The 27,499-nt window shown below is 37.6% G+C and overlaps 1 protein-coding gene across 10 annotated transcripts in view; it reads right to left on the bottom strand.

Annotated features, from left to right (window-relative positions):
- DMD (dystrophin) overlaps positions 1-27,499 on the bottom strand; it is a 1,217,172-nt gene that overhangs the window by 56,829 nt on the left and 1,132,844 nt on the right. For all 10 annotated transcript variants that reach the window (XM_068917030.1, XM_068917051.1, XM_068917057.1 and 7 more), the window contains 4 exons: positions 14,690-14,764; positions 9,398-9,599; positions 5,891-5,976; positions 3,192-3,349 (listed from right to left, as the gene is read on the bottom strand). In XM_068917030.1, the coding sequence (XP_068773131.1) occupies positions 3,192-3,349; positions 5,891-5,976; positions 9,398-9,599; positions 14,690-14,764 (521 nt within the window). The remainder of the gene's footprint in view (positions 1-3,191; positions 3,350-5,890; positions 5,977-9,397; positions 9,600-14,689; positions 14,765-27,499) is intronic.

Raw genomic sequence — 27,499 nt, 5'->3', positions numbered from 1 at the left:
TTTTACTGCCCTTTGCACAGGCTGTTACACAGAGCAGCGCCGAGAACACAGGTATATTGACAGAACGAGGCTGCCCTCCCCCACCCTTCCCAAGGACTTGTACTTCAAACAAAAACCAGGAGAGATTTCCCCTGTTATCTCCGAGAACAGTAAATACCCCTTTTTTGTGCTGCTCTGCATGACAGACAAGGCTGTTGCCAGGGCACCTAGCCTGAGGGGGGTGGGGGAGTGACTTCTGAAGCACACGTTTGTTGCAGACTCTGACGTGACTGCAAGTTATTACTAGCTTATCAACACGAGAAGAAAAAAAAAATCTGAAAAAAACCCCATTCCTCGCTGTGGGTGCACAAAGAAAGACTTAACATTGAGTTCAGACATAATAATATAAACTGTAATTTTCCCACTATTTTTAAAAATTAAATTATTTCACTTCAATAAAAGGAAAAGATGGTAACGTAAGAGTATGAGAAAGCACTGTGGAGACAGGTACAAAGAAGTACTGCAGATACGGAGTTAAACACCAAGAGCACCTCTGAGAACTTTTACAGTTTTAGCAGGCCTATGATCAGGTTGGAAATGAAAAAGGGGAAAGGTATGAAAAGTCATGGTCAAGAAAGCAAGTGCTGCCTATTTTTTCACTGTGTTGTTTCTCCCTTTACAGTGCTGAAGCATATCTCAGCAAAAGAAGAAATGAGAAAAAAACCCAAGCGAGGCAGCACCCTGCACCTCCGCAGGCTGAGCTCAGGGTGGCCCCAGGGGAGCCCACGCGACCCCTGCACACTGCTCCTCACACTCCTACACTTCACTCGCTCTTCTCCATGCCTCCCTCCCGGGCCAGCTTTGCCCCTTCCCTGGCAGTCTCTGAGGCCTCTCCGTGTCCTCCCAACACCAGGGCCTTGTAGTGCCTCTCACACGGAAAGGATCTTTATGCTTCCCCTCTCCCTTCCTCCTGGAAATTCCTTATTTCTCTCTCTGTCTCCATCTTCGACTGCTTATTTCCTTCCTATCTCCTCCCACCCAGCTCTTTGTTTCCTTCATCACTATTATTCCTGCCATTATTCTTACTATTGTTCTCACTCCCTGATGGCAGGCTCTCCATGCAGGCCCTTACTTTCCCACTTCTTCATTCCTTCTCTCCCCCTGCTCCAACATGTCTGTCCTAAATTTGAATTTCTGCTCCTCTCCCTAGGACTTCATCCATCACTGCTACATTCCCTCACTGCCAAGTATTTTCCCTCCTCACCTGAGCCTCCCTTCCCCCTTTCTAGCCTTCCTTCTCTTCTGTTAGGACCTAGGTCAGAAACAATCCTCCCACTCCACAAGATAAAACTGTGGCTTCACCTGGAGGAAAAATAGAGGATAAAATTCCTCTTATGGCAGGTAATGAGAAGTACACCTATTTTTTACTGCAGGGAAGAGAAGAAAACCCCAGGTTTTGCAGTGTTCTCATTTATGAACGTGTCAAAGGTTGTGCCTAGTTGTGTTTAGGCTGAATCCAGAAATGATGGATGCAGTATAGCATTCAGCTTGTTGGCATTTCTTTATTTGTAACAAGACAATTTTGCTAACTCATGTAATTCAAATAACCATTTATTCCAAGTCTTCTATTTTATAAAAATTGTTTTAGAGTTTTTCACCTCTACGATTTTTTCTTAATATAAGCACACAGAATGCCTGTCATCTTTTCAGAAACATTTTTTTTTTTTTTTAAGATTCCAAGGTCAACAGTCATCATCATTTTTCAGTACAGTTTTGTAAATGCTGCTGCCATTCACTTGGGAAAAGGGACATTATGGCATCCACAGATTCCTAAATTCATAAGGTCACTTGCACAAACAACCTTTTGACCTATAAGCTCAGACTGCGGAGTTGCTGTGGCACCATTTTGCGTTGGTCTCATTTAAAAGTTTAGCATGGAATTCCTTTACAAGTCTCTGAAAGCCACAGAAGGGCCTAGCCTAGCTATCAAAGTTACTGTGCAGTTTATCAGCGTTGTACCCATTGGATATGGCCCTATAAAGCATTCATTTGGAAAAGGCATCAAAGGCAGACCAGAACTATGAAAGGTCAAGACAAGAACGTAGGAACTGGAAAAATATAGGCCCTGTAGAATTAATTTGACAAAAGGAGTTAAAAAATACAGAAAAGAACAAGAGAAATGCCTAATCACAACTCAACATTTGTAGTCATTTTAGAATTCCATTCTCTTTATACACTATCATTGAAGATGACTTCCAGCCATTAGTATTTGTTGAAAACACTTGCAATGTTTTACTTATTAGAGAACCAAAACTGCTACATAATGAAATTTGAGCAGCAGGCAAAAAAAAAGGAAGGGGGGGACAGTTAGGAGACCAAGAAATGGAGTTAAGACCACCCACTCTCCTATTGTCATGTAGAAGATGCACTGAGAGTTACCACCATCAGCTTCCCCTTCTACTCACACAATGAGCAGCTGGCTACCTCTTCATTATGCAGTTATCTTTTGCATTTTGCTCTTGGCTAGGAGAAAGATGAATAATTCCCTTAACTCTCTTCCTCCCCAAATGAAATAACTTAACAATTTGAAAAAGAGCCTAGACTTCATTGCATATTCCTCATCAGGCAGGACAGAAATTCTTTTAGCGCTGTTTAAAGAAAAACGGCCTTACTCCTTCAAACAATGACACTCATCGGGTGCTGTCACCCCTTGAAAGCAATACTAATGCTGACGCTTCAGTTTAGTCAGTCAGGCCTATCACTCTGTTGGGCACCTGGCTTTCATTGGTATGTACATGCATAATGTTTAGATTAACCACTGCTGTCCATCTACATAGCAGCAAATAAACAGTAATCTGCTGCTGGCAGTAGAAAAATATAAAACCTGATATTGCCATAACAAAAGACAACCCACTTGTAGGGTTCAGTTACAATATAGGCCTTCACGGCAACTATATGCTGCCTGGATAACCACATCATCTAGGCTTCTTCCATCACTGCTACATTTCTAGTGAAGATGGGGCCTACAAATAAACAGACTAATTCAAATACATCTTGCGAAGAAAACAGTTCATACATCAGAGAAAAAATCTGCTAAGCAACCCTCAGAACCCCAATCCTTCCTCCATATTTTCAGTCCTCTCAGAAATGGAAAGGCTGGACAAAAAGGGAATGCAAAGCAAACAGTTAAAAGTGAGCAAACACAAACTTACAAACTGGAAGCAGCTTCGGACACTCGGTTCAATATTACTGCCACCAAAGGAGGCTACCTCCCCCAGCTGCCGGGGGATCTGAATGGAGTCGTGCAGGAGGAGCCCCAGCCGGCGCTGATCACAGAAGCCCGTGGAGCTTGCCACTTGCTTGAACAGGTCTGGGGAAACAAAAGGACACCCACCGGTGCTAAAGCATGACAAGTGGGATATAGCCAACACTGCAGAAATTCACTTCCATTTCAAAGGCTTGCAAAGTGCAGTAAACAGCCTTGATGGACAAGAACATAAATTCCTCTTCAGTTTGGCTCAGTTTGGTAATTTTAATTACGTTACGGGCTTGCACCTGTGAAGAAAGACCATTCTAATATAACGCCTTTGGCATTACTGATGATAAAAGTTATGATGCTGTAATAGGATTACCTAAACAGCAGGATCTTTGTTCCACAGCAATATAAATGTTTCAAAAATATTGCTTAACAGTAAAATAATCTCATACAACATATGGTACTTTTTCAACTCTTCACTATAAACATACAACTCAGAGAACCAATTCTCTTCAGGTGATGAGTTGATCTGGAAAACAAGAATTCCCTAACTTCGATATAACATAGTCTTTTAATCCAAGAATATTTCTAAAATGAAAGAAAAACATTACAATATTACCGAACCTGCCATCCGTTGGGAATGCTAGTAATTAAGTTTTCATTTTGAAATGAAACATCATTTTAAGTCCTGTTCTATTATTACAGCATTCTAGAAAAGAATCCTTACAGGACTAAATCATCATCCTTCCATAAGTTCAATTTAATTTGGTGGGAATTAGTTATGCTACATATGCATTGAGGAGGTTTTAGAGTTTGTAATAATAAGAAAAATCAGGTTAGTATTAACCGAAATATTTATTTGGTAATATCCCCACTGATGATACATGACGTGAATAAATTCTGCTTACTTTTCAAAGAGTTAAAAAAAGAAAATGTGAGAGAGAAAGAAAGAGAAAAGAGATTGCCAGCATAAGAATAATATGCTTTTTTTTTTTTGGAGTCTTCTTAATATTTCACCCTATACCAGGGATACAATTCTTTGGTTGCTCCAGCACTGTTTGAGATAACTCTCCTAGTGTAGTTTGACATCTGTTTTCTGTGTGTCCGTGGAACGAACACAGGAATGGATAGAGAAAGGATTACTTTTAAATTACAAGAGTTTCACTCTTGCCAAGTCTAGGCTTAGAATGTGTAATTTTGGGAAAAATCCTTCCATTGCCTCTGCAATCCTGATGAATTTTGCTGTATCAGAACCAACTCTGCTCCACTGGACAGATGAGAGGGGAGAGAATTTAAAGGGTGGGATCGCATCAGATACATGCAGCAATAGTACCAGTGCAAGAGCTGTAGGATTTTGGTACTGATGGTGGAGCCAGACCACAGCATGGCAGAAACAATCCCTTCCTCTACCACAAACCATTCAGCTTTTAATTTTCCCATCATTAAGCTACAAAGAATGTTTTACAATGTTAAAAAGGGATTTTACATTATGATGCATATGCACTACAGGAGATTATAAGAATATGAACAAATGTTTTTCATGATAACTTTTATAATCCTCAGTGAAGTATCATTTTTATGAAAAACTTTAAGAATACCTATATAGTTGTATTGGATAAATTTTGGTAAGTTTAAAAAAATTTCCAAAATACTTTTCTACAAAAAACACATGAAACATTAAAAGACCTAAACTGTGACATTCATAGTGTTTTCTAAAATCTCATCCAATTTTATACTCTTATGCACAAACTCTATTATTGGAACTGTTTGTTTTCTTCTTTAGCTTTCATCAACTTTCTGTAGTAAAACAATAAAATAATAATAATTGATGAAGAACTGGTATTGGGTCAAATCTTGAAGGTTTGTGGTTGTTGTTGTTAGACATACATATAAGCGATACCATTTAATTTAACCACAAAGTTACTCTTGAAAATTACTCTTATCTGCAGATCTTTTCCAGATTCCAGCCTCACTTTGAACTCATTCATTCCTTAGTCAACTGAAACATATACTAACTTCAAGTGGAATGTTTTTGAAAATTTAAGATTTTGGTCCATTAAAATATGCAGAATATTATATTAATGTATGCACACACACAAATATAGGAAGCTGTAGTTATGAGATTAAAAAAAAGTAAACCAAAAACTCAGTGTGCTGCATACCTTTACTATTTATTTAAAGATAAGAATTCTGTTTAAGCATAATGTACATAATAAGGCTCTAACCCCAGCGTAGAAATCATTTAAAAAAGATAATATATTTTAAAGTGGTGTAATGCAAGATGTCCTGTAGATCAACATGGTTTTCTTATTGACTCTTCATCTCATTGTTTATACGTTTTCTCTTCTCCTTTGTTCAGTAAAAGGGTGTTAACACCTTTCTATGAAATATGTTAAATGTCAGTGTTTCAATTTGTCCAATCAAGTATGTGGGCATGTGTTTTTGTCTATGTAGGTGTACTAAACTGCCTGAAACTACAGCAAAAAACAGTTTAAAAATACAATGTAGAACAAATTAACACACTGTGAATCTAGACCATTCAAGAGAATATGTGTGTGCTATTTAAATGTTTACGTAGTAAATAGGAGAAATGAAAACAGAAAAGAAACACAGATTAAAATGAAAAAAAAAAATCAAGAAAATGACACAACTTACATCTGTACTTATCTTCCAGATGTGCTTTACACAGGGATATAACACCAGTTTTGAAAGACAAGACACGGATCCTTCCTGTTCGGCCCCTAATGAAAAAAAAAAAAAAATCGCTAATAATATAATACTTGTGTGTCATAATTTGCTCACTATAACAAAATTTAACATAGTACTATAGCCTTATTAAATAAAGTCTCACTAAAAATCATTTTGCATAGTACATATTGACTGTTATTATGTAAGTTAGAATCCAAATATAAAATATGGTTGTGCTTCCACAGACATAGTTTAACTGAATCCTGTAGTTGTATCAATTCAACTAGAAATGATCTCATTCAGAAATAATTACTCTTGTCCTTCTTTATGATGAAAGTAAGCATAAAGAATCTTTGCCCTAAACTTATCTGAAAATGTCTACTCTCTTTATTGCTGCTGAACTATTCACAGAGCAGATGAGGGCCCTGATAAGACAGGAAATCATCCCTTTTGCCAAAGACAATTTAACTTCACTTTAATGAGAAACGAGATGTGGTGGTCAGTTTTAGAAAGTCTTTGCTTACTGTCTGTCAACCTTACCCTGACTCATATGAGATGGCAACGCGTAGCAAGGCACAAAACAGTGGCCTGAGCAAGCAGATGTGCAGTTCAATAATTAAGCTTGCCCAAAAATCAGGAGAATGGTGGCAGACTATAGAATTTATTATGTCATTAATAGTACATTGCGGTTTCTGATCTCCTCCTCATAATACTCAAAACTCTTTCAAAGCAGTTTAAAGGGCCTCCTTAGGTAACTCCACATCTGTTCACGTACTATCTCTATTTAGCCTTCCTTTCACAATTACTATTGCTTTGTAATGTGACTATGATATTACCATTGATTTGAAACGTGACTGTGACAAGAATTTATCATCCTGGACACTGAAGGCAATGCAACAACAAACCTTCAGATCTTCTCTCAGCACTCAGGTTTGGTTCAATTTACTTTCTGTTGCTGACTTCCCCTAACCCTTTTATTTCTGATAGCATTCCAAATGTATGACGTCTACCGCAAATGAGACGTATACGGCATAGGAAGTTAATGTCTAACAAATGCCTTTTTAAAGCAGAGCCTTATCAACCATTTTGCAATGTCACCAGTAAGAACTCCTTAGGAAATAAGATAAATCATGTACAGGCATGCCAGATTCATGCATTAGGCTGCATCATTAAGCCAAGAGGTACGTCTTCTTTTTAATTCTATGAAAGCATCATCCTATGAAAGCATCTACGAAAGAGTCAACTGTGTTCAGTTGCTCACATATATCCTCTGCAACTCCTATGAACCCTGGTACAGATGGAAACCAGTGGACAAAGCAGAATTTAGAATTTACACCCTTTTGTTAAAGAATCTTGTGTTTTTAATCATGAATAAGCATTTGTTGCTTACCTATGCTTTCCGCCCTCTGCTCCTTTATTCTTTTATCCTTACTCCTCTCCCTCAAATCTTTTCCAAATTAATTATCATCTGTGCCCTGAGAAATTCCTGCTGATGAATACTCAACTCATGCAAATTATACAGGAGATGAATGTAGAATGATTATTTCCCTGTAAGGCATATTTAATTGGAACCTGCACGAATCCTGAGTTGTTCAGTTCCGTATGCTCTCCTCCCATGTCAAACCAATAACTTAGCATGCTATTGCAAAAGAGCATGAGTGACTGATCAATTAAAACAACTCTGAAACATGCTGGATTTGCAGAGCTGCGCCCATAATTAGATCAGCCACTGACTGTGAATTTGATTAATATCTTAACAAATGACAGTTTTCAATTATCAGAAAACCAAAAATTCAGTACTTTTAATTAAAAATGCCTCCAATACTACTAAGCACTTAGGTTGATCTTTGTCTATTAAGTTTACAACAAAAACTAAACACATGTAAATACAAGGTCTTCTGTCTTACCATCCGAATTCAAACTTCAATTTCAGCAAAATAGCTATGAGCTTCCCTCACACATAAAACACCGTCTTTCATTGAGTCCGGCAACACACAGTTCCCTAGCATACCCAGGGAATTGCCTGGAGGCTGCCAATTGTAATTTCTAATGCTGTACTTCTCAGCACAGAGCAACATAAAGAAAACTAGACTGGACACAGAAAATCTGAACTGGATGCTCCAGCTTAAGAGCAGCGTGTGGAATTACTTTTATTTCCCTCTCTGCCACTGATGTGACTGATCTGGAATAACATCTCCAGCATGTTTGTCTACTAAGTGGATATCTTCATTTATATCTTATTTATATTTGATGATAAATTAAAACTGGATCTGAGCTCTGTGAAAGGCAAACCAAATTAACGAAATATAACCAAGTCGTTAAACAGATATAGCTCCATTCTCTACTACCAGTACACTACATAAAAACGTAGCGTGATCTGGGCAATCTGCTTTACAGGATTCTACAGCTGCTGCAAATGATATTAGAAACAATTGTCTTCTCAGAGAATGATCCCGCAGGAAGAGACTGTGCAAAAATCTGCAGGTTTTCTGCAAGTAATCATCCACACTTCAGTACTGTGATAAATGGCGGATGGGAAAACCACGTTACGAACTTTACTTCAATGCAGTTCAAAGTGCCAATGCAAATACAGCAATTGCCCAGTGCCCTTCCATTTCTATAACGTAAATGATTATTCTGCCATGATAATGGGCACGTCTGGCTGAAGGTAGCTGGTAAGAGCCTTAAACAACCACATAAAGACTTCCACTGACAACTTTTTTTTCCACTAAACTCACTGAATAAAAAAATAGCTTATTCCAAAATTACCATATAAGGTATGTGCTAGAAATTGTCTATGCATTATGAGCAGAATCATTAACCCACTAAATAGGGAAGCTCATAAATTTTCGTAAGGTGAATTTACTCCATTGTTTTCCTACCTACAGGTAACATTTTTGAAATTAAATTTTAGAAGAAAAATTTCTCAGATCTACTGACCGCTAAGGCTTGTAAACATATTACAGATGAGCCTCTTTCAACTTTAAGCAAAGATTATAGATTGAAAGCTATAGAAAAGGGATGGCTCTGAACAGGTTGAGCAGCCAGAAGTACAGACACATAGAGAGTCTGTTTATATTGTTGCTTCTTGATAATTCTCTTCCTTTATTCAGAGGAAGGTATTCTAGCACATACATTCAAAAGAGCTCTGCAGAGACGTGATGCAATGACGAGATGCAGCCCTGGAACTGCTCTGAATGCAAAACTCTTATTTATATAAGTTCTGTTTTCCAGTTCTCTCCTTGCTTAGCATAATAAATCTGGGATTGTAAGCCTAATCAAGGGCTGTACTGATTTAGGTAAATGCAATAATTAAGCCGTTAGATTTATTAAATTTTCTCTTCAACTACTGGCTTTTCAGCTTCAAGCCATTAATGCTGTAATAAAGTAAGACAGCTCATTACCTTTTACCCCTTCCCCTTGTAATACTGGGAAAGCTTTTCAGAGCGGTATGTTTAGAGTACCCATACATACGTGTCGTAGACATTCAGCAGCCAGTTGAGGCACATGTCCACACAGAGAGGAACATTGACCAGGTTATTGTGCTCTTGTTCTAGTCGATCATAAATAGTGGTCAAGCAGTTAATGATCTGTAGAATATCCATCGGCTGGTCATTTTGTTTGAGGTTGTGCTGGTCCAAGGCATCACATGCAGCAGACAGACTCAGGAGATCCACTGTTAAAATAAAAATAAAAAAGAAAACAATAAAGGTTGAAGAGCAACAGTAGTTCTATTACCTGTACCTAAAAAGTAAATATAGTTATACAAATTGCTTGGCTTGCATACCTGGCCAATACCATTACATGCCCTCTGAAAGTCATCTGCAAGAGTGGCTCCAAGATTCCTACAGTTGCACTGTTTATTCAGCTGTGGTCTCAGTCAGCAATGTTTATAAATCAGAGAACTGTTTCATTTTTAGCTGTGAAGCACCCATTAAGCTATTAGGTTCTATGGAAATATTACTTAAGTTACTACATAAGTAAAAATAATATATGTCATGTTTTATATGCCTGCGGATAGGCTAGTATTTGACTACTGCATTCACTGGATGTTCCCTAAGCATAGTACATGCCATCAACTCTCTTGAGAAGTGCCATTCATTTCTTATAGAAGTCAAGCAATCTTAACTGAACCAAATTCCACAAGGAATATCACAGCAAACAAATCACAGCTGAACTGGGATTAACCCCTCTGTTATTTTTTCTCTGGTAAGAACAGTGAAAAGAAGATTCCAGAAACGCTAAATGATCTATGCTCTAGTTTTAATTTTGGAGAGCATTTACGCTTAGGAATATCTGTGTGGCATTATGGAGTAAGACAAATTTAAAGCCTTTCAGTCAACATACAACAGAGTTTTCTGTCATGGATATTTAAAATTTTGATTTTCATTCCAATTCAAGTTCAGACATATTTGTAATTTGGATGTCCATGGCAAAATAGAACTTCCCTTTATCAAGTCTGTAATTATTCTTAATCTGTGCATACAAATCCTACTACGATCAAAGAACTTTGCTATGATATACCTAATAGCAGTGCCACACTTTTGAAGCGATCAAATCAGAGAGTTACGAGATATTGGTTTATAAAGTAAAACTGGAATCAAAACAAAAGAAAACAGAAAAATAAGACTATCCATGCAGATCTTCCTGCTGCCATATGTAAACCCTTCACAATTCCCTGCATGGAATTTCCAGGAGGTGAGCAATGGAGAGATTAAAGTGCAGATGCTGTTGGAGTAACTTTGGAATAAAAACGTGGTTTTTTGAGCCCTGGTAAGCCACATCTCTTGGTAGTGTCACAAAAATTTGCAGAGGCTAAATGCAGAACCCCATACAGGAAGTTTTCAGAGCTATGACCAGCTAAAGGACGTGCCAAATCCATACTTGAGTACCCTAGATCACTACCAAGAATTAAATCGGCCCTTTTGTGTCCTAACAGAGAGAAAAAATACTTCAGCTGCACACTTAGCTGCTGGATAATACTGTGTGACACTATGTTGGGATTTCACAAGTTCCAAGGGAATTTCAGGAATACAAATTTCCTGGAAAATCAGTAGGGACTTCTGCCACTAAATCCCTTAAGCACTTCTGAAAAATCTCATCCTATGTGCCTAAAAAACCCACTGCTAGAGCAAATAAGGAAAGCTTGGAATGCTATTCCTATTATTATACCAGGAGATTTAACTCAGTATGTGTTGTTTAGTGGAAGGCTTGATTAGAATGTTATTCTTCCACATCAGCATATAGGTATTTATTTAAAAAAAATTCTTTTTGTATATTGTGTTTAATTTACTAGTTACATCCAACAAGAGCATATTTATCAGCGTCATTCCAAAGTGTCATAGAATGATGCTCTTCTTCTAATAAGAATTTATTAGTAAAATGTGAAATACAGCACTGCCTTCACAACACCTTTAACTCAGAGCTTTAGGCTGTACTCTCAGTTCCTTTGAGACAATGAAACAACGGTAATTAAATGAACCCCTCAGGCATCTGGATGGCAGCTTAATTATACATGCAACTACAGCTAAACATAGGTCATTCCATTTTCTGAAAGCTTTTCACACTAATAAGCAGCAGCATCTGAAAAATCTTTAACCCTGCTCTTAATCAACCTGCTGTCCTATCTTGAAATTATTGATACATGTTCATCTAACAACAAGCACAAGGTGTTTGCCACCAAGTTCTGCCCCAGGGAACTTCTTTTTATGGGAAGGAGAGTGGCTTTGGCCTTCACCAACTTAAGTTCCTCTGGGATCTTCACCATAAAGTTAAAAGGAAAATATTGAGGGCCTCTCCCAGAACCAGGAATAGTGTATTTATTTCCTGGAAGCACATACGGAGGTTCCATGAATGACAGCCTTTTGAAAGAAAAACCCAGTCAGTCAGATATATATTAAAGAATTGTAAATTCATAGCCACCCAGTGATTTGTAAAGCTTTAATTAAAATAAATCATACCATTTTACGCTTTGTACTTTCTGCAGATTCTTTGTCACACTTGTGTTCTTTTTCTATTGAGAATTCTGAAACTGACTTTAAAATGTGTGTAAGCAGAAACTTCGAGGCTATTTTGAAATGCAAGTCAGTTATGTAAATATTTCTTTGGCCTCTAAGGGAAGAGAAAAAAAGTTATAATGCCTGTATCTAGGCCAACCTGTGTCTAGAACGCAGGAAAATTATAAAAGATGACTCTGAATTGCTATCCATTTGAAGGACAAAAGTGAAAATTATCAGGCAAGAGAATATATGCTATGGAGGGTCGCATACTGAACTTAAGCAAAACGGAATGGTGCTCCCAGAATATAAGCTCATCCCTTCCATAACTTGATGCTGTTAGCCGATACATTAAAAACTATTTAATCTAGTCTGTATAAAATAACAAAAAACCTAACAGAGAAATTGTTGAACATTTTCTTTTGCTGCATCTCCAATAAAAGTTTGTGAATACATCACATTTACTGATATCATAATGTTCAGATGTGGTTTGCACTTAGAGATCAGATTTTTTAAAGACAGTAAAACAAGAAAGTCAGCATGCTTTGATGTGATTATCAAAGGAAACCATACATTTAAACCAACAGGGCAGTAGTTATACCTGATATGCCCATAATAAGTTGGAAGGCTGGGATGATAGAGAGACACAGTAGATTTTCCTATGGTAACACAATACGCACAATCACTTGATCACTTGTTTGTTAAGGATTACCATTTTCCGTAGTCTTCATTATGTTTAATGTCCTAATGTCTTACTGTTCATCAGGCTGATTTATGAACTTAAAAAAATCATTCTTGTACTACAGTTGAAGTAAAGGCCTTCTGTTGCGAGCTTTAGACCTTGAAAGGTCTAAGACCTTTAGACCTTTGTGACCTTTAGAGCTTGAAAAAACTCCTTGGAAGACAATATTATTCTGCTTTTCATAAAGTTTGCAGAGAAGAATACTCTCCTCTTTTTTTTTTTTCACTCCTGCAATTTTAAAGCTGAAATAAAAACTAAGCTGAGCTGGTAGCAGCAACTATTTCAACCAGAATTCAGGGTCTTTTTGGTTATCTGTAGGACCCTTGAGACCCAACTGTGCTCTATTTCTCTTAGTGCCAAACTGAAGAATAAGAATTCAGTAATGACTTTTTTTAACCTAATTAAACTGAGTTCACAAATGACATTGAAATCACAGAATACACAAGTACAATGATGATATCTCCAAGGGAAAATCTTTGTAAGAGCAGACTGTTAACCAAATTCCTTAAATACTTCACCTTAGATACAAGTATGAAGAATGTACTAGAGTGTTCAGTGTAAACGCCACAGCGTGTTTCTGAAAACATTTGTTCTCAGAAAATCCGCCGAAATGCAATCTTTAACGCAAGTGCAAAGACAATATACTTCAGTGGATAATTACAATTCTACACTGTATAGTCCACGACAATTGCAGAATTATACAGCGGTACGATCAGGGATAAACTGGGATGCAAAGCACTTTAGGGTCCGCACCTTTAGTCATAAAAGCCTACTAGTTACACTTGTGCACTGCCAGCTACAGAAACCTATCACGTAAAAATTTTAGTTCATTACTTCTGTGCTGCACTGATTATGAACATTTCTGCACTGCATAGCACTCCAATTTCTCTTTGCTGCCATTCCACAATGATTGTGTGGGGAGTGCTGTGTCATGAAAAGATGCTTATTTCTGATCGTCAGCTATCCAAATTCATTCATTATCATTGCATTAACGTTGACAGATAGACAAAATTATGCAAGCTTGAAAACACTGGATACAGGAATTTCCAATTCTCACTGAGATCTTTCATTATGTTAAAAGAATTTTCAATTACTGCTTAATTTTTTTTTTTTTTTATAAATGTGGGACTGCCAGAGATTAAGTCTGTTCATTAGTGGAATTCACCTATCCTTATAAGCCCATGAGCAAACATGCTTAAAAATACTGAGGTTTGACACAGTTCCAGAAAGCATGTGAGTACAAATCTCAACTTGAAATAAAGCAACAGTTTAGGCATTTGCAACTGTCTCAGAATCTTAACCCTGCAATTAAACTCCAAATAGTGAATGTTAAAATATTTCAATTACCCTTCAAATGGTACCACCTAATGAACTGTTTGCTTTCGTAGCTGACTGGCCCACCAAGAAACTATGAGCAAATCAAATTTCAATAAGCTAAAAAAGCAAATGTAACTAAAGTGACAGGTAGAATACTATAACACAGCTGAGAGAATTAAAATGTTAAAACAGGTACATCACTAACGTATGACCGACAAGAGAATTTTTGAGCATAATATTTTCGTTGTGGAAAAATGAAGGTAATTTTTTTTTAATGATCTCATTTAAAGGCAATAACCCTTTAGGGTTCAAGATTCAACTTGATTCAACTATTATTTAATCAGAACTCTCACCAATCAATAGAGTACAATCCCATTTGTGGCTGAGCTGCAAAGCTGTGGCTGACACAGGACACAGCTTTAGTAATGAGTATAGTGAAAATATATGGCTAAAGAATGTAAAGATAGGAAATATGTAGGGAATGTTAACTTTGTTTCTGATCTGTTGTCTCCATCTTATATCTGACAGATCTGGGATTGCCTAATGCCTTTATTTTGTAAGGAATGTGCAAAATGATGGGAGCAGGTGAAAGGTTTCATACAATAAGTAAACATTCCGGGGGTACTTTTCTACTTCTGAAAGCTGGAAATAAGCTTATGTTTTGGTAATAAAGTATTCATTACAATCTATGATACACAGGCAAATACTTACAGCAGAGGGCTTTCTGCAGCCTTCGGAGTTTCATGGCAGTTCTATAAGCCGAAAATCTGACATTGTTCAGGTCAGCTAAAAGGGGAAAATATTCAAATTTAAATTAGGTTTACATCTGAAAAATAACCAGACTCAAGAAGAGGCTACTAAGTGGAACTATAACATATAATCATGGTTCCAAAACAGAGAAAAAAGGGTATGTTAGAAACTATACTGCACTGAGAAAATACCCTCCAACCTTGTCAATCCTTCCAAGGAAAAACAGTATAAGTCTTAAAGTGTTACTTCCCTTTCTGTCAAAGGCACTGAAATTAAAGAGTACTTGAAATGACAACAGCAGTGATGAGAAGAGTGTTGTTTGAGAATACCACAGTCTTTCCCATTGTGGCTACTTTAACAGAGATAAGAATCTGAAACTCCTCCCTTTTTGTCTGATGTATTAAGTAAGGTTGCTTGCTAGGCAGCTGAAAAAGAGAGCTCTACACAGCAGAGGAAAAAAAAGTAGGCACCTATAAGCTACTAGTAAAAATCTAAAAAACAACCAAACTGTTGTACTTTTTACCTAGATCGATATAGGCCATGCCACGCTCTGAGATCCAAAATATTCCTGGCAATAATTCAGTTTACTCATCTAGGTAAGTTTTCAGGTGCACTTTTGAAATTGCATAGCGCTGATAAGCTAGAGGAGCAAGGAAAGGAATGAGAACTGACAAGAAATAAATGATATAACAAGATTTTTATTATAACATTCTAATGTGGTTATCAAACGCCTGCAAGACTCCCCACTAAACAGAAAAGAGCTTACCCACTGTTTCCAAAATCAGGACATTATAGAACAAAAAGGCAGGCCACAGACCAAACCAGTCAAATCAAGCCAGTTGCACACACCTCTACATTTGTGAGGCTAAGTAAGAGCTACGTAAACATTATTCAGCACTGAATAATGGTTATCTCCAGAGCAAGGCACAGCAACTGTTCAATAGTCCAAAAAGCAAACACTAGACAGAACTGAAAAAAGAAAGATGAGATTTTTGTCAAAATGTGTTTTGGACCAAGTATGTCCAGGAAACTGTATTTGTATCTTTCTGTTCCATATGCATCTGTGAAAGACTGAAGAAGACGTGTTTGTTCTAATATGTTTGCTCTAGCTCTGATGAGAGCAGACTTGGACAAACCCATTTACACTAAGAACGAAGATAAATTTACTGAAAGCGAGGTCAAAGCTACTATGGACAAATTCCTGCCAGTACCTCAGCTAATTCACTTCCAATGAGATTTCGCCTCTCTACACCGCAATTCAGATATACCACTGCTTGCATTGTCCAGACTCAAACTTCAGAGGCAAAAGTGAGTGCGTAATTTTGGCAAATGGCTTGTGTATGTGTGAGTAGATCAGTAACTACCTAAACTAATCACATACAGCTGCAATGCTGTAACTTCACTGAAGAGAACACAAACTCTCAATGTTACTGTTTTGAGAGCAAGTAAATGAACTGGTACTGTTCCCAAATGAAATTGGTGGCGCCTTGCAGGGACATTACAGGACACCTGCACCAGAAATGTGAGCAGTGCCTGGAGGCACTCCTGTGTGCTACATCGAGCCCCATCCATACCGCTAAAAAAAGAGAATGCCCCCAGCATGCTTTTAGGCACAAAGATAACGAAGGGAACGGAGCATCTTCCACACAAGGAGAAGCTGAGAGTGCTGGCACTGTTCGGCCTGGAGAAGAAAAGGCTCAGTAGGGGAAATCTAATCTGCATAAATATCTGAGGGGAGGGTGTCAAGAGTGCCAGACTCTTCTCAGTGGAGCCCAGTGACAGGACAGGAGGCAATGGGCACAAACCGAAACGCAGCGAATTCCACTTGAACACAAGAAAACACTTCTTTACTGTGAGAGTGATTGAACACTGGATCACGTTGCCTAGAGAGGTTGTGGAGTCTCCATACTTAGAGATGTTCAAAAGCTGCCTGGACAGGGTCTGGGTAGCCTGCTCCAGGTGACCCTGTTTGATCAGGGGTTTGGACCAGGTGATCTCCAGAGGTGCCTGCAGGCCTCAATGGTTCTTTAATCAACTATCCAAATAATTCCTGGGCACAGATATTCTTGGGTACTAGAATGTGCCATCCCAACAGACAGGTCGGCCTCTTGTAATTTAACAGTTTACTAGTATAAAAATAGGATGTTATGTGCCAGCTGGTTTCAGTGCCCAGGAACATTCCTGAATGCATTTAATTTACTAATACTGATGAAACCTGTGGGGCCTACAGCATTAATGATGAGAAAATCATTAATGTTTAATGGGGGAGTGTCAAGAGGATGAGGCCAATCTCTTCTCCGTGGTGCCCAGCAACAGGACAAGAGGCAACGGGCACAAACTGAACCACAGGCAATTCCACCTAAACCTGAGAAAAAACTTCTTCACTGTGAGGGTGACAGAGCATTGGAACAGGTGGCCCACAGAGGTCGTGGAGTCTCCTTCGCTGGAGATACTCAAAACCCGTCTGGATGTGATGCTGGGCAATATGCTCTAGAGGGCCCTGCTGGAGCAGGGAGGTTGGACTAGAGGATCTCCAGAGGTCCCTTCCAACCTAAACGATTCTGTAAAATGCTCTGAACATGTGAACTACTATGTAAATACAGAAAGAACATAAACAGGTGATTCTAGCTCAGAATAAAGGTCTCTTTAGCCCAGTAAGCTGTCTCCACGAGTAGAGAAAGAATAATGAAAATAATATGAAAAATAAGACAAACACAGAACAACTATTTGCTGGTATATGCATTGAGCTTCTTTAAAGCTGTCTGTAGTGGAATTTTAGGCAACCTAGTATCATTTACAATGCTGTACAAGTTTGAGTAGCAGAGGGAATATAGGTTCAATTACATAAATATATTTTAATTAAGCTGTTCTGAATGAATTACTTGAGGTTCAATAATTCAATAGTCTTGCATACCTAAATAAAACCTGAAAAGTGTCTCTAAAACAGCACGTCTTACAAAAGAAGAGGAAAACTTTCAGCTTTGTATACAATTTTTATTTTCTTTGCACAGTTCCATACACCTTTCTAATAAGCAGTTCTCTAGTGTATTGTTCGTGCCAGCACTCTCTCTCACAGTAACCCTGACAGGTCCAGAAACCTTAATAGGGGGTAGAATAAACTGTGTAATTTCAATAAAGTAACTTAATCTGTCTTGAAGGCAAATTAATAAAGCAGTCCCTTGCCAGTGCACTGTGATTTCATTTTCATTTTGTACCCTTGTTACTCTGCGCTTGTATTCTGGAAAAGAAAAGAAAAAAAAAACCCCAGAAGTAACAATTGTATTGGTTAAAAGTAAGACTCGGCAAAATTAACTGTGTTGGAGGTTAATACAGACTAGATTATGGCTAGAATCTGATAAAAATGAATAAGCATTCCCTACGTTTTAACTGAGTATTCTGAAAAAGTTTTTCTACTTATAATTTACATTTTAAGAAACATTACACACATTTCAGTCCTTGATCAGGGCAGACAGTACAATTCATGAAGTCACTTAGTCTTGAAAGTGCTATAGTGTATGTTACCATATATTTAGTACATACCGAATTTCTTATCACACTTAAGGACACTGCTTCTTGATCATCTACACCAAGATCGTGCAGACACTTCTTAGCAGCAATGTCAAGGGCTAGTTTCATAGCCCTCATCTCAGTTTTTGCAGAAGTAGTAGCAATGCTAGCTTCCGGCTTTAAATGCGGAGGCCCAATATAGGGAAAGCATGCCTCTACCCTCCTCCATCTCCTTTCCCACTCTCAATGTTAGTTCATGCTCAGTTACTGTTCTGATGTCAACTGTTCACCATCTGTGTTTGTTATGCCATCACCTTCATGCTCCTAATGAAAGATTTATCTGGTGAAGACAGTTATTTTCTACGTTGCTGCCATTCCATGCAGCATCTTTCCTTCAGATTTTAGACTCAGCAGTTTTACCTTTTAATTTCATTCTTTTCTTCTATATTTGGGATTATTTTAAGCCTTTTGCCTGACCTCACTCTCAATCAGTTTGTGTCTATCTCTTTCATCTATTTGCTGCCTATTTTTCCATTTCTACCGTGTAACAAAAATGGCACAGTCTAGTTATTTTAAATTCAAAAAAGTATCTCCAACTAATAAAAGATTTTATGGCTCTTGAAAGATTACTGTGTTAGCATTTTACAACTAGAAGACAGGAAGTCAAATTCTGAGCTGGACTACAAAGAAAAGAAAATTGTTTCTTGGAGAGGGTAGAGCAGCAAATCCCCTACAAAACAAAGGTAGCTACAACCATCAGTTAGGAGAGACCAGCACCTAAGGATTTGCTTAACTAGCAACTCTCCCTTTCCACCTTACCTTGTCAGAGTTAGTCACGTAGCTCAGAATTCCCCTGTTTCAATAACTTCCCCCTCCCCCCCACCAATCTTAATAATTTAGCTTTTTCTTCCTACTCCTATGAAGCTCCAACAACTAGAGTTCTTGTTCTTCATCCTGAACTACTGCTGGAAATAATGCATTGCTCTGTGGAGGAACAACAGGAAACCTCTGTTCTTACTGAGCTCAAAGTGTTTCTCTTGCTGGCCTATGACTTCCCCTAAGCTTCAGTAAGATTAGGGAAAAGATTGACAGGGAATCAGATTTGGTAACGCAGCTTGGTAACTTGGTAGCATTAGTGGTAGCGTCACCGCTAACAGCAATGGAGGAAGTTTACAGTAAGGCAATGCTCTGCTTGGCTGGAAATCAAACATTACTACTGAGTACATGTGGAGGTGAAGGAGGGAGGAAGAAGCACAAACAGCAGCAATCTTTCGAGAGCCTATAAAAACACCGGTAGTTTCTCCTTTCCTGTGGTTTTTCTTTCCCGGATCCTGAGAGAAAAATCTGATGCTTTCTTCACTCCCAAATACCCACTAAACAGTCAGGACCCACTAAACGTTACCTGCAGAGCTTTTATAATCTCTGAGCAGGTAGGAAAATTATGTATACAAAGCATACCTTTCTCTAGCCTTTCCCTCCCTCTCCTAAGAGGAGGAATGCACAGTCTCATCACTTGAAGGAGGTGATTCAAAGTCTGAGAAGCCCTTGAGGTATAAGACTTCTGCAGATCATTTTAATGATATCACACCCCATCCCTATTCCTCATTGCTCAAAGTAACTTTCAAATGTAAATCAAAAAAATGTAAATGCTTGAGAGCACAAACTGCTTAGGTTCTGAATAACCATAGAATGGAAAAGGTTACCTGGTCCCTGGACAGGAACAGATCGAGGAAGAGAACACACTGGAATAGCTGACGATACTAATATTTACATGCAGGAGTAAAAAGAAATCATGGTTCTTTAGTCACTCAGCCAAGATGAACTCTCTGTTCAAAGGGGTATAAATGCTTCTAGGGAAGAAGTTCTAAGATTATGTTACAAAAGCACGGTAAGACAGGGCAGATACCTACAGCTCATCTCTACAGAGCAGCAGATTCAATAAACAATTCCTGCTGCAGTGAGCACAGCAGTGAGATCTCCCTATGATCTTTGGAGGCTCCACCTCAGATACGTCCTTTGCAGCAGTCATTCAAATGTCTTCATGGAAGGAATTCAAGGTGCTTAAGCATAAACAACTCCCAGAAACTAGGGAAAGTGCTTTTGACTACTTTCTTCTTTTTGTTATAAACATCACAAGCATCTTCATGGCAACTAAGGCAGAAGTGAGAAGGTTTTCTAGAAAACTGATTTCCTCCATGTCTATCAGTTGCCTGCAAACTATTCATCAGGAACTAATGCCCTTATTACGCATATGACTTAATGAAAAGGACTCCACACTGTTAACAGCAAGAATTAAAATCAGAAATATTACTGAAAGACAATTAGACAATTAAATCATAACCTCTTCTGCGTAATTCTGCATGCATGAGAGGAGACCCAGAACACAGGGGTTACACTCATCCTCAAAAGAATTGAGACAGCATCATCAATGCACTTTTCAATGTTGCATTTCCATGGTATTGCAGGGATAGCAGTAACTACATAGAGCAGATCCTTCTAACAGTGAATAACCAGGTAAAAATCACTCTTATTTGAGAAGTATTCAGCAGTTTTCATCAAAAATCCAAATGACCTGCTGGAGTGTCTCACTGACTGCTGACACAACATCAACAAATAAAATGTTGAAATTACTATTAAAAAAAAAGCTAACTTTCAGTTTTCAGATTTTACATAGGAATTTTTTTTTTTAAAATATTTAAAACATGTTCCTGTACCTTTATTGATCAAAATGAGGTGGAAAGTATCAAAAAACAATTAAAAAGCAATTAAAACATTAAAAGCAATTAAAATTTTAAAGGACAGTAAACTTTTAAGAACATATTCAACAACAGATTTAGTGTCCAGCAATATTTGTTTGAGGAATATTTGTTTTTATTCTGAAGTAGCACACATCTATGATCCAGACAATAGATTTTGAGTAATGTATTATCACTGAACTGCTTTCCATGGTCATTCTTGAAAAGACTAATCACTCTACAGTTGCTCCAGCTGCTAAGAGCGCTGAACGACTAGGATGTTTCATTTGATAACATACTGTCCTCTAACACAGACTAATCTGACTGAGTGTTTAAACACTCTGGGATGAGACAGACTATTTGAACAACCTTTGGCAGGAAATAATTTGTCTTGCACATGCAAAGTAATTAGAAGGCATCTCAGAGAGTCCTTTTAACCTGGAAACCACTTTGTTTTTTAGTTGAAAGAGAACTACTTGTTTATATTATTCTGAATATTACTGTAATTATTTTTTAATCAATGAGGACAAAACACAATCATTTTACCTGATTTTATGGACAGTAATCTTCTCATTGCCTGGCTACCATTAAACTGAAAAGAGCAGTTTACATGCTTCAGACACTAACTGTATCTCAAGAGTAAAATATTACAACACCTTAACTTCTTTCAAGGAAGAAACTGGATCTCACCAGGTCAAACCCTCATTTGGTCACCCTCATCAAATCCTCATCCTCATCTGGTAAAATTATCGGAGGTTTTTTTTGCTCTTATTTGCAAGGAAGAATGGGAACCTACACTGACACACCCCCAAATCTGAAAGTCTTACTGAACTGTAGCTTGTGACATGCTCAAATAGCTGTTCATAAATATATTGCCTGCAGTGGATAAACTATTCTGGGAATAACAAGTCAGTGTTGTCGCTGACAGTGCCTACCTAACACAGTTTAAAAACTGTTTACTGTACAATCCCGAATAGGCCATAATTTCACCACTACCACTAAGTCTTCATATTTCATCAGAGGTTTATAGCACTTTGTCTTTTCAAGAAGTCTCTTCTCACATAGATTCAATGTAGCTGAGATTCCCTGACCAGTTGATGAGAATATTCAGTTTCTTCCTGCTGCACGAAACCTTTACATAAATCTTCTAATGACACCCTACAGTGGCATATATTACCTCTTTAGGAACTGTAATTTAAAAATGCAAATGAGACAAACGCACAAAGGAAAGAAATTAATCAAGCAACACTGCTTAATATCAGTTGAGTCTTAGCCATTGACTCTTTTATTAGGACAATAATTATTAATGCTATCGTCTGCATTGCTTTGAGAATAAATAACGCTAAACATTGTTTTTATATATACAGACATATAGCTTAGCCACTCTCAATGAAGCGATGCTAGTACATTGTACTAAAACTGTCCCACAGGGTAAAACGGCTGATAGTGTCTCTGCAAATGAATTAGTAAGTAGAAGATACACAGGGCACCAAACTGCTACTGATTGCATCTAGACCAAGAAGTGGATGAACGACACAGCATGTGCCAGCATCCTGATGATCTGATCAATTGACATGGCTTTTGGGAACTTAGTTTCAGCATCTCACAGCTTTTCTTCAGCCTGCAAGCTCAGAACTGTAAGAGAGGGGGTATGATGCAGACCTGAGTTTTACCCCATTATAGGCTGGGAATGTGGCTAGATTTTGCAGTCAGAAGCTCACCAGCACTCCCATGCATGCTAGTTTAGATGCAGCCCTCATGAAATATCATAAAATAAACAAACAGCAAACAAGCAGCTTCAAAAATATTAATGAATGGTGCCTGTTTGCAAACCAAAAGCGTAATACTCTTGAGTCAAACATTCCTACACATGTACGTATTCCAAGAACATTACTTTGCTCTCTCTGTAATTTTCACTGCTAATATACCTATGCTATAGATTTCTGGGGACACAAGGTTAAATACTGCTAACTGGTAGCCCAGCAGGAAATTAAGGTGTCTCTACCATAGTTATCTGCACTGATTGTTAGGAGTATGTCTATATAGGAGACAATCATGCTCCGATAGAAAGACAGAATGCTCTAGGTCTGACTATTATTCAAGGTTGTTAGAACCCAAACAATTCTATTTCCTGGAATGAAAATTAAAATTTGATATGCAGATTATGATTTGCTTGAAAATTACATCAAAAGATAAGCAATTTTTTTAAGCCTATATGCATCATCTCACCGGATTTCAGTATAAAAACAGATGTTTGATGCGTGTGATAGGCACATGTCTTATTAATGCAAACATGGGAATTAATGAGCTGGACATGAATAAAATCTCAGGGAAAAACAATACACAGTGCAATAGTTTTGTAACACAAATGTGTATTTTTTATGGCAGAGAGAGGCAGTTCAGCCTCTTCAGGAAGCATTTCACAAGGACAAATTAAACTACACAAACTAAAAAAATAATGCTTATTTACCTTGGTCTTCCAGTCAGAGTTAAAACCTCACATTACTGTACAGAATAGCCACCCACAGGATCAACACGGTGGCTGCTGGCAACAGCCTGGTGGAGGTACCTTTCAGCCTTCTCTCGTCTTACATTAAGCAATTTAGACATTTCTTCCATATATTCTGCAGAGAAACTCCCCTCCCCTACCGCCCAAACTAAACAGAAAACTGCCACCAGCTGCAGCACACTGCAGTCTCCTAGGGTGTGGGTGTTTTTTATCCTCTTGTCTTACCTTGGTGAATTAGGAGAGATTAACAGATGCATATGTCAACATTTCTGACTGCATCCTGCTGTTGGAATTATTGTTTACAGTGACACTAATGCATCTTGAGGAAACACATACTGTCATTACATGGGAAGGCTGGCGGAGGGAGACACCAGTCAGCATAACATTATGACACAACAGACCAAGTTTTGCTGGGCCATCATTACAAAGGTTAGATTCATTTTCAGTTACAGACAAAATGTTATCATTTTGAGCTAAGCAGTCTGCAATTCAATGTTCACACTTGGAAGATGATCTGAAAAAAATTAAGCAATCCCAGACTTATTTGGTTTCTGCTCCTCCTGTCTCTCCCCTCACTCAAAGGTCCTTGAATTTTCCAGGACACAGTGAAATACCACAAATTTTATTTCAGTGTTGCCCTGGGATCATCATGAAAAATGAGGAAAAAATAATTTGCAAGGAGCTGTTAAATAAATGAAACATAGTAAAAAAGTAGATCTGCTGCAGGGGAACTGCTTTTGGAAAGAAAAGCAGCTGGAGCAGTTCTTGATAGTTTAAAGACAGAGGGAAGTCAGAAGAAAAGGGGAGTGGTTCATAATGGTGTAAAACCAAACTGGGGGATGTTTGCCCCAGTCAGTCTTTGACTCTCAGATTCACACATCACTGATATTTGCTGCCTCTCCCATTTCAGCATTTGCTTTTTTACTATGCTCTTATTTTACATAACTAGTCAATCAAAATCTAGTAGATGAATTAAATGATGTAGCTAGGGCCATTACTCCAACTACCTTTTGCCACTCTGATTTGATTATGAAACAACAATCATGTCATTTATTGTTGGCAGCTTCTCACATAACTTTATGTAACCTTAAAGGAAGAGTGAAAAACTGCCCAACTTGGTCAGGAACAGATGGTTAACCAAAACTCACAAAATTGGTAGGCTATTTTAGTAATAAAGAGCTGTCTAGAACAAGCATTTTAAACAGCTTAAAAACAAAAGCTTCTTTTATAAGATCAATCAGTTAAAAATTTATGGTACACACATTAAATTTCATATCAAATATTTTAGTTATTACTACCATCTTTATAAATGGCCATGTTTCAGCAAATGAGCTCAAAAAGACTTTGAAAACATTCTTCATGGGCAGGCTACTTTATAATTTATTCCTAAGCTTTCTTTCTGCTTTCCCTCATGCAGTCACTATTGGAGGCAGGATATAGGACTTCTTGGACCAACAATCTTGACCAGTTACGGAACCAGTCATAGCATCTTTCTGTGTTCTTTTATCAGTACCAAATAATCCTCCCAGTTAATTTACCTCCAAACCCACAAAAACAGAAGTATATTGGCCATACCAGAAAAAGAGTCAAGGATGATAAATTTAAAATGTAGAATTCCTCTGTTTTAGCAAAATATAATGCAGTCATTAGTAGGCAAGTGAACTAAATGCATGAAGAGTAAAACCAATACTACTCCTCTTTTTACAGAAAAGCCTTTTGTGGCTCAAAGATAGAGGCTGATGAGGAATGTTACCTTGTCCCAGATTGCAACTTTCCTCATTCACTTTAAAAAAAAAAATTAAGTTTTCAGTAATTTTTAAAAATGTAAGTCAGACATAAGGATCCCTAGCAAATTATGATATATTAGCATCAATTAAAATTTACAGAAAAGACAGACATCAGTAAACATCTGGCAGGTACAGAGAGCTACATCCCATAACTGAATTATTCCCCATAGGCTGAGGGCAGGAGTTGGAAAAATCGAAATGAAAACTAGACAGCAAAGGCACTTTTTTGCATTTGCCTGGACTGTAAAATTCATGTATTCTACTGTATTTTTAGAATGCATATATACTGCAAAAAGATAGCTAAGCTCTTTATAGCTTCTTATGTGAATGAGAAGCAAAATTTAGATCCTTATGTGGAGAAAAATAATAGGATCTAATGAGTATGCAATACAAAATCAACTTTAATAATATCTTTTCAGATAAAATATTACTGAACAGTCTGAAAAGACTTCAAACATCCCGTTATTACCGTTTTGACCCGAGGCAAAGCAAAGCACTGAAAACACTTTAAGGGTTCTATTCAAGACTAAACGGGTTATGCTTGTATTATGAAATTTATAGGAGAGTTAGGCAATATTGAATATACCCAATTCAAAAATAAAATAATTTGATATGTTATGCAGTAGCACTTTTATCAAAGCTTCACCCTATGCGGCAATGCATAAAGAATCATTTCATTTAATCAGTTCTGTACACATATATGAACATCAAAGTTTATTAATAAAAAATGTATGTTATACATCCTTTGCTAAAACCAGAGTTGCTTCCATATGACTGAGCACTTGGTGCCAGCCCAAAAAGAAAACTCTAGCCAGAGAGGACTGCCCTTTTGGACATTCCATGCTCCTGAACAGGAAAACAGCAGAATTTTATAGGGGAAAAAAAAAAGAAAAAGATTAAAAAAAAATCTGCTTAAACATGTTCCTTCTCTAAGCAGTAAGGATGGCTTAAACTCTTGACATCCAGGTGACATTCACAGTGATAAAATACTCAGTTAAACTAAATACAAACTGACTTCAACCACCTTTTGAACTGTTGACCTAAACCCATCGGGGCATTCTCTCCCTCTTCACTTCTTGATCTTCAAGAGTAATCTAGCTGAAACAGGGAAACACCAGAAGAAAAGCAGCTTCAACAGAGCTTTAGGTCTGACCAGTAACAGTGTCAGAAATATTACGTAATCTCCAGATCAGAGTAGTCTGCAGAGTCAGAATTGCGGTTCAATTAACAGGGAATTGTTTGAAGACCTACCATACTAAAGAGATGTCTGCATGCACAATCACTTTTTGTCCTGATCCTCTAAATCGCTCACTTTTAAGTGAAGAAATATAAAGGAGACAAACACAGCAATACATTATAATTAAGTGGCAAGTCAACACTCGTCTGCTTTTGCATTCAGTTAGCCTGAATTTATACATTCTGTCGTCCCTTGCTGATATACAGAGCAGTATTCTGGATTATTTATAAAACAAAAATTGCTGCCACATTACTAACATTATAAGCAAAAATTGACTTCACACTATTTCATTTCATTTTATCATATCGTTTTTCTAAAAAATTTTGGGTCCGTCTTTACCGCAGTGCAGTGCAGAGATACCTGAGCTAGCTTGAAATAGATTAGTTGAGCAATACTTGCAAACAGTCTAATTACGCCAGTATAGAGTTTAGCAGGAGATAATTTAAGCTATTTTTCACCAAGGTAAATAAGCCTGCACTGAATGCTAGACTGGACCGCTCTGGTACTGGAGCTAACTTTTTTAAAGGTGGTTTATGTACCTCTGCTGTAGAGATGTAGACTCCTTTATGAGGGCAGCATATTCATTGATATTTCTTTTAAAGAGAAATAGCTTATTTTTATACCCTCTCTTATTTATCAGCAGGACCATTAAAAGGAAACAGTTAGCTATTAAATGGTCTGCAAAACAGCCTATAGTAGAGTATGGATTGACGTACTATATCTTATAGATGTCCTTCTGTTAATAAAATCAAAAGCTGCTGAAAAAACTCCATCAGAGAGGCACATCTGAAGTCATAATCAGCATGCAATTTAGGTATTCAAAATGACATCACGACAGCTGCCACGCGTTCAAGTACTGAAAGTGTTTCAAAAATAAAGTAGTGGTAACAGTTTGGCAAATTGTTTAAACAGGCTTCCTACCATCCAAAAGTCAACATTAACAGAAGCCTGGTTTGATTTTTCATCTGCCTTTTGTAAAACAGATTAGAGAGTAAA

Source organism: Struthio camelus, chromosome 1 (genome assembly GCF_040807025.1).
Source record: "Struthio camelus isolate bStrCam1 chromosome 1, bStrCam1.hap1, whole genome shotgun sequence".
Classification (NCBI taxonomy): domain Eukaryota; kingdom Metazoa; phylum Chordata; class Aves; order Struthioniformes; family Struthionidae; genus Struthio; species Struthio camelus.
The sequence above is the reverse complement of the archived record's forward strand: the minus strand, read 5'-3'. Positions and strand labels throughout refer to the sequence as shown.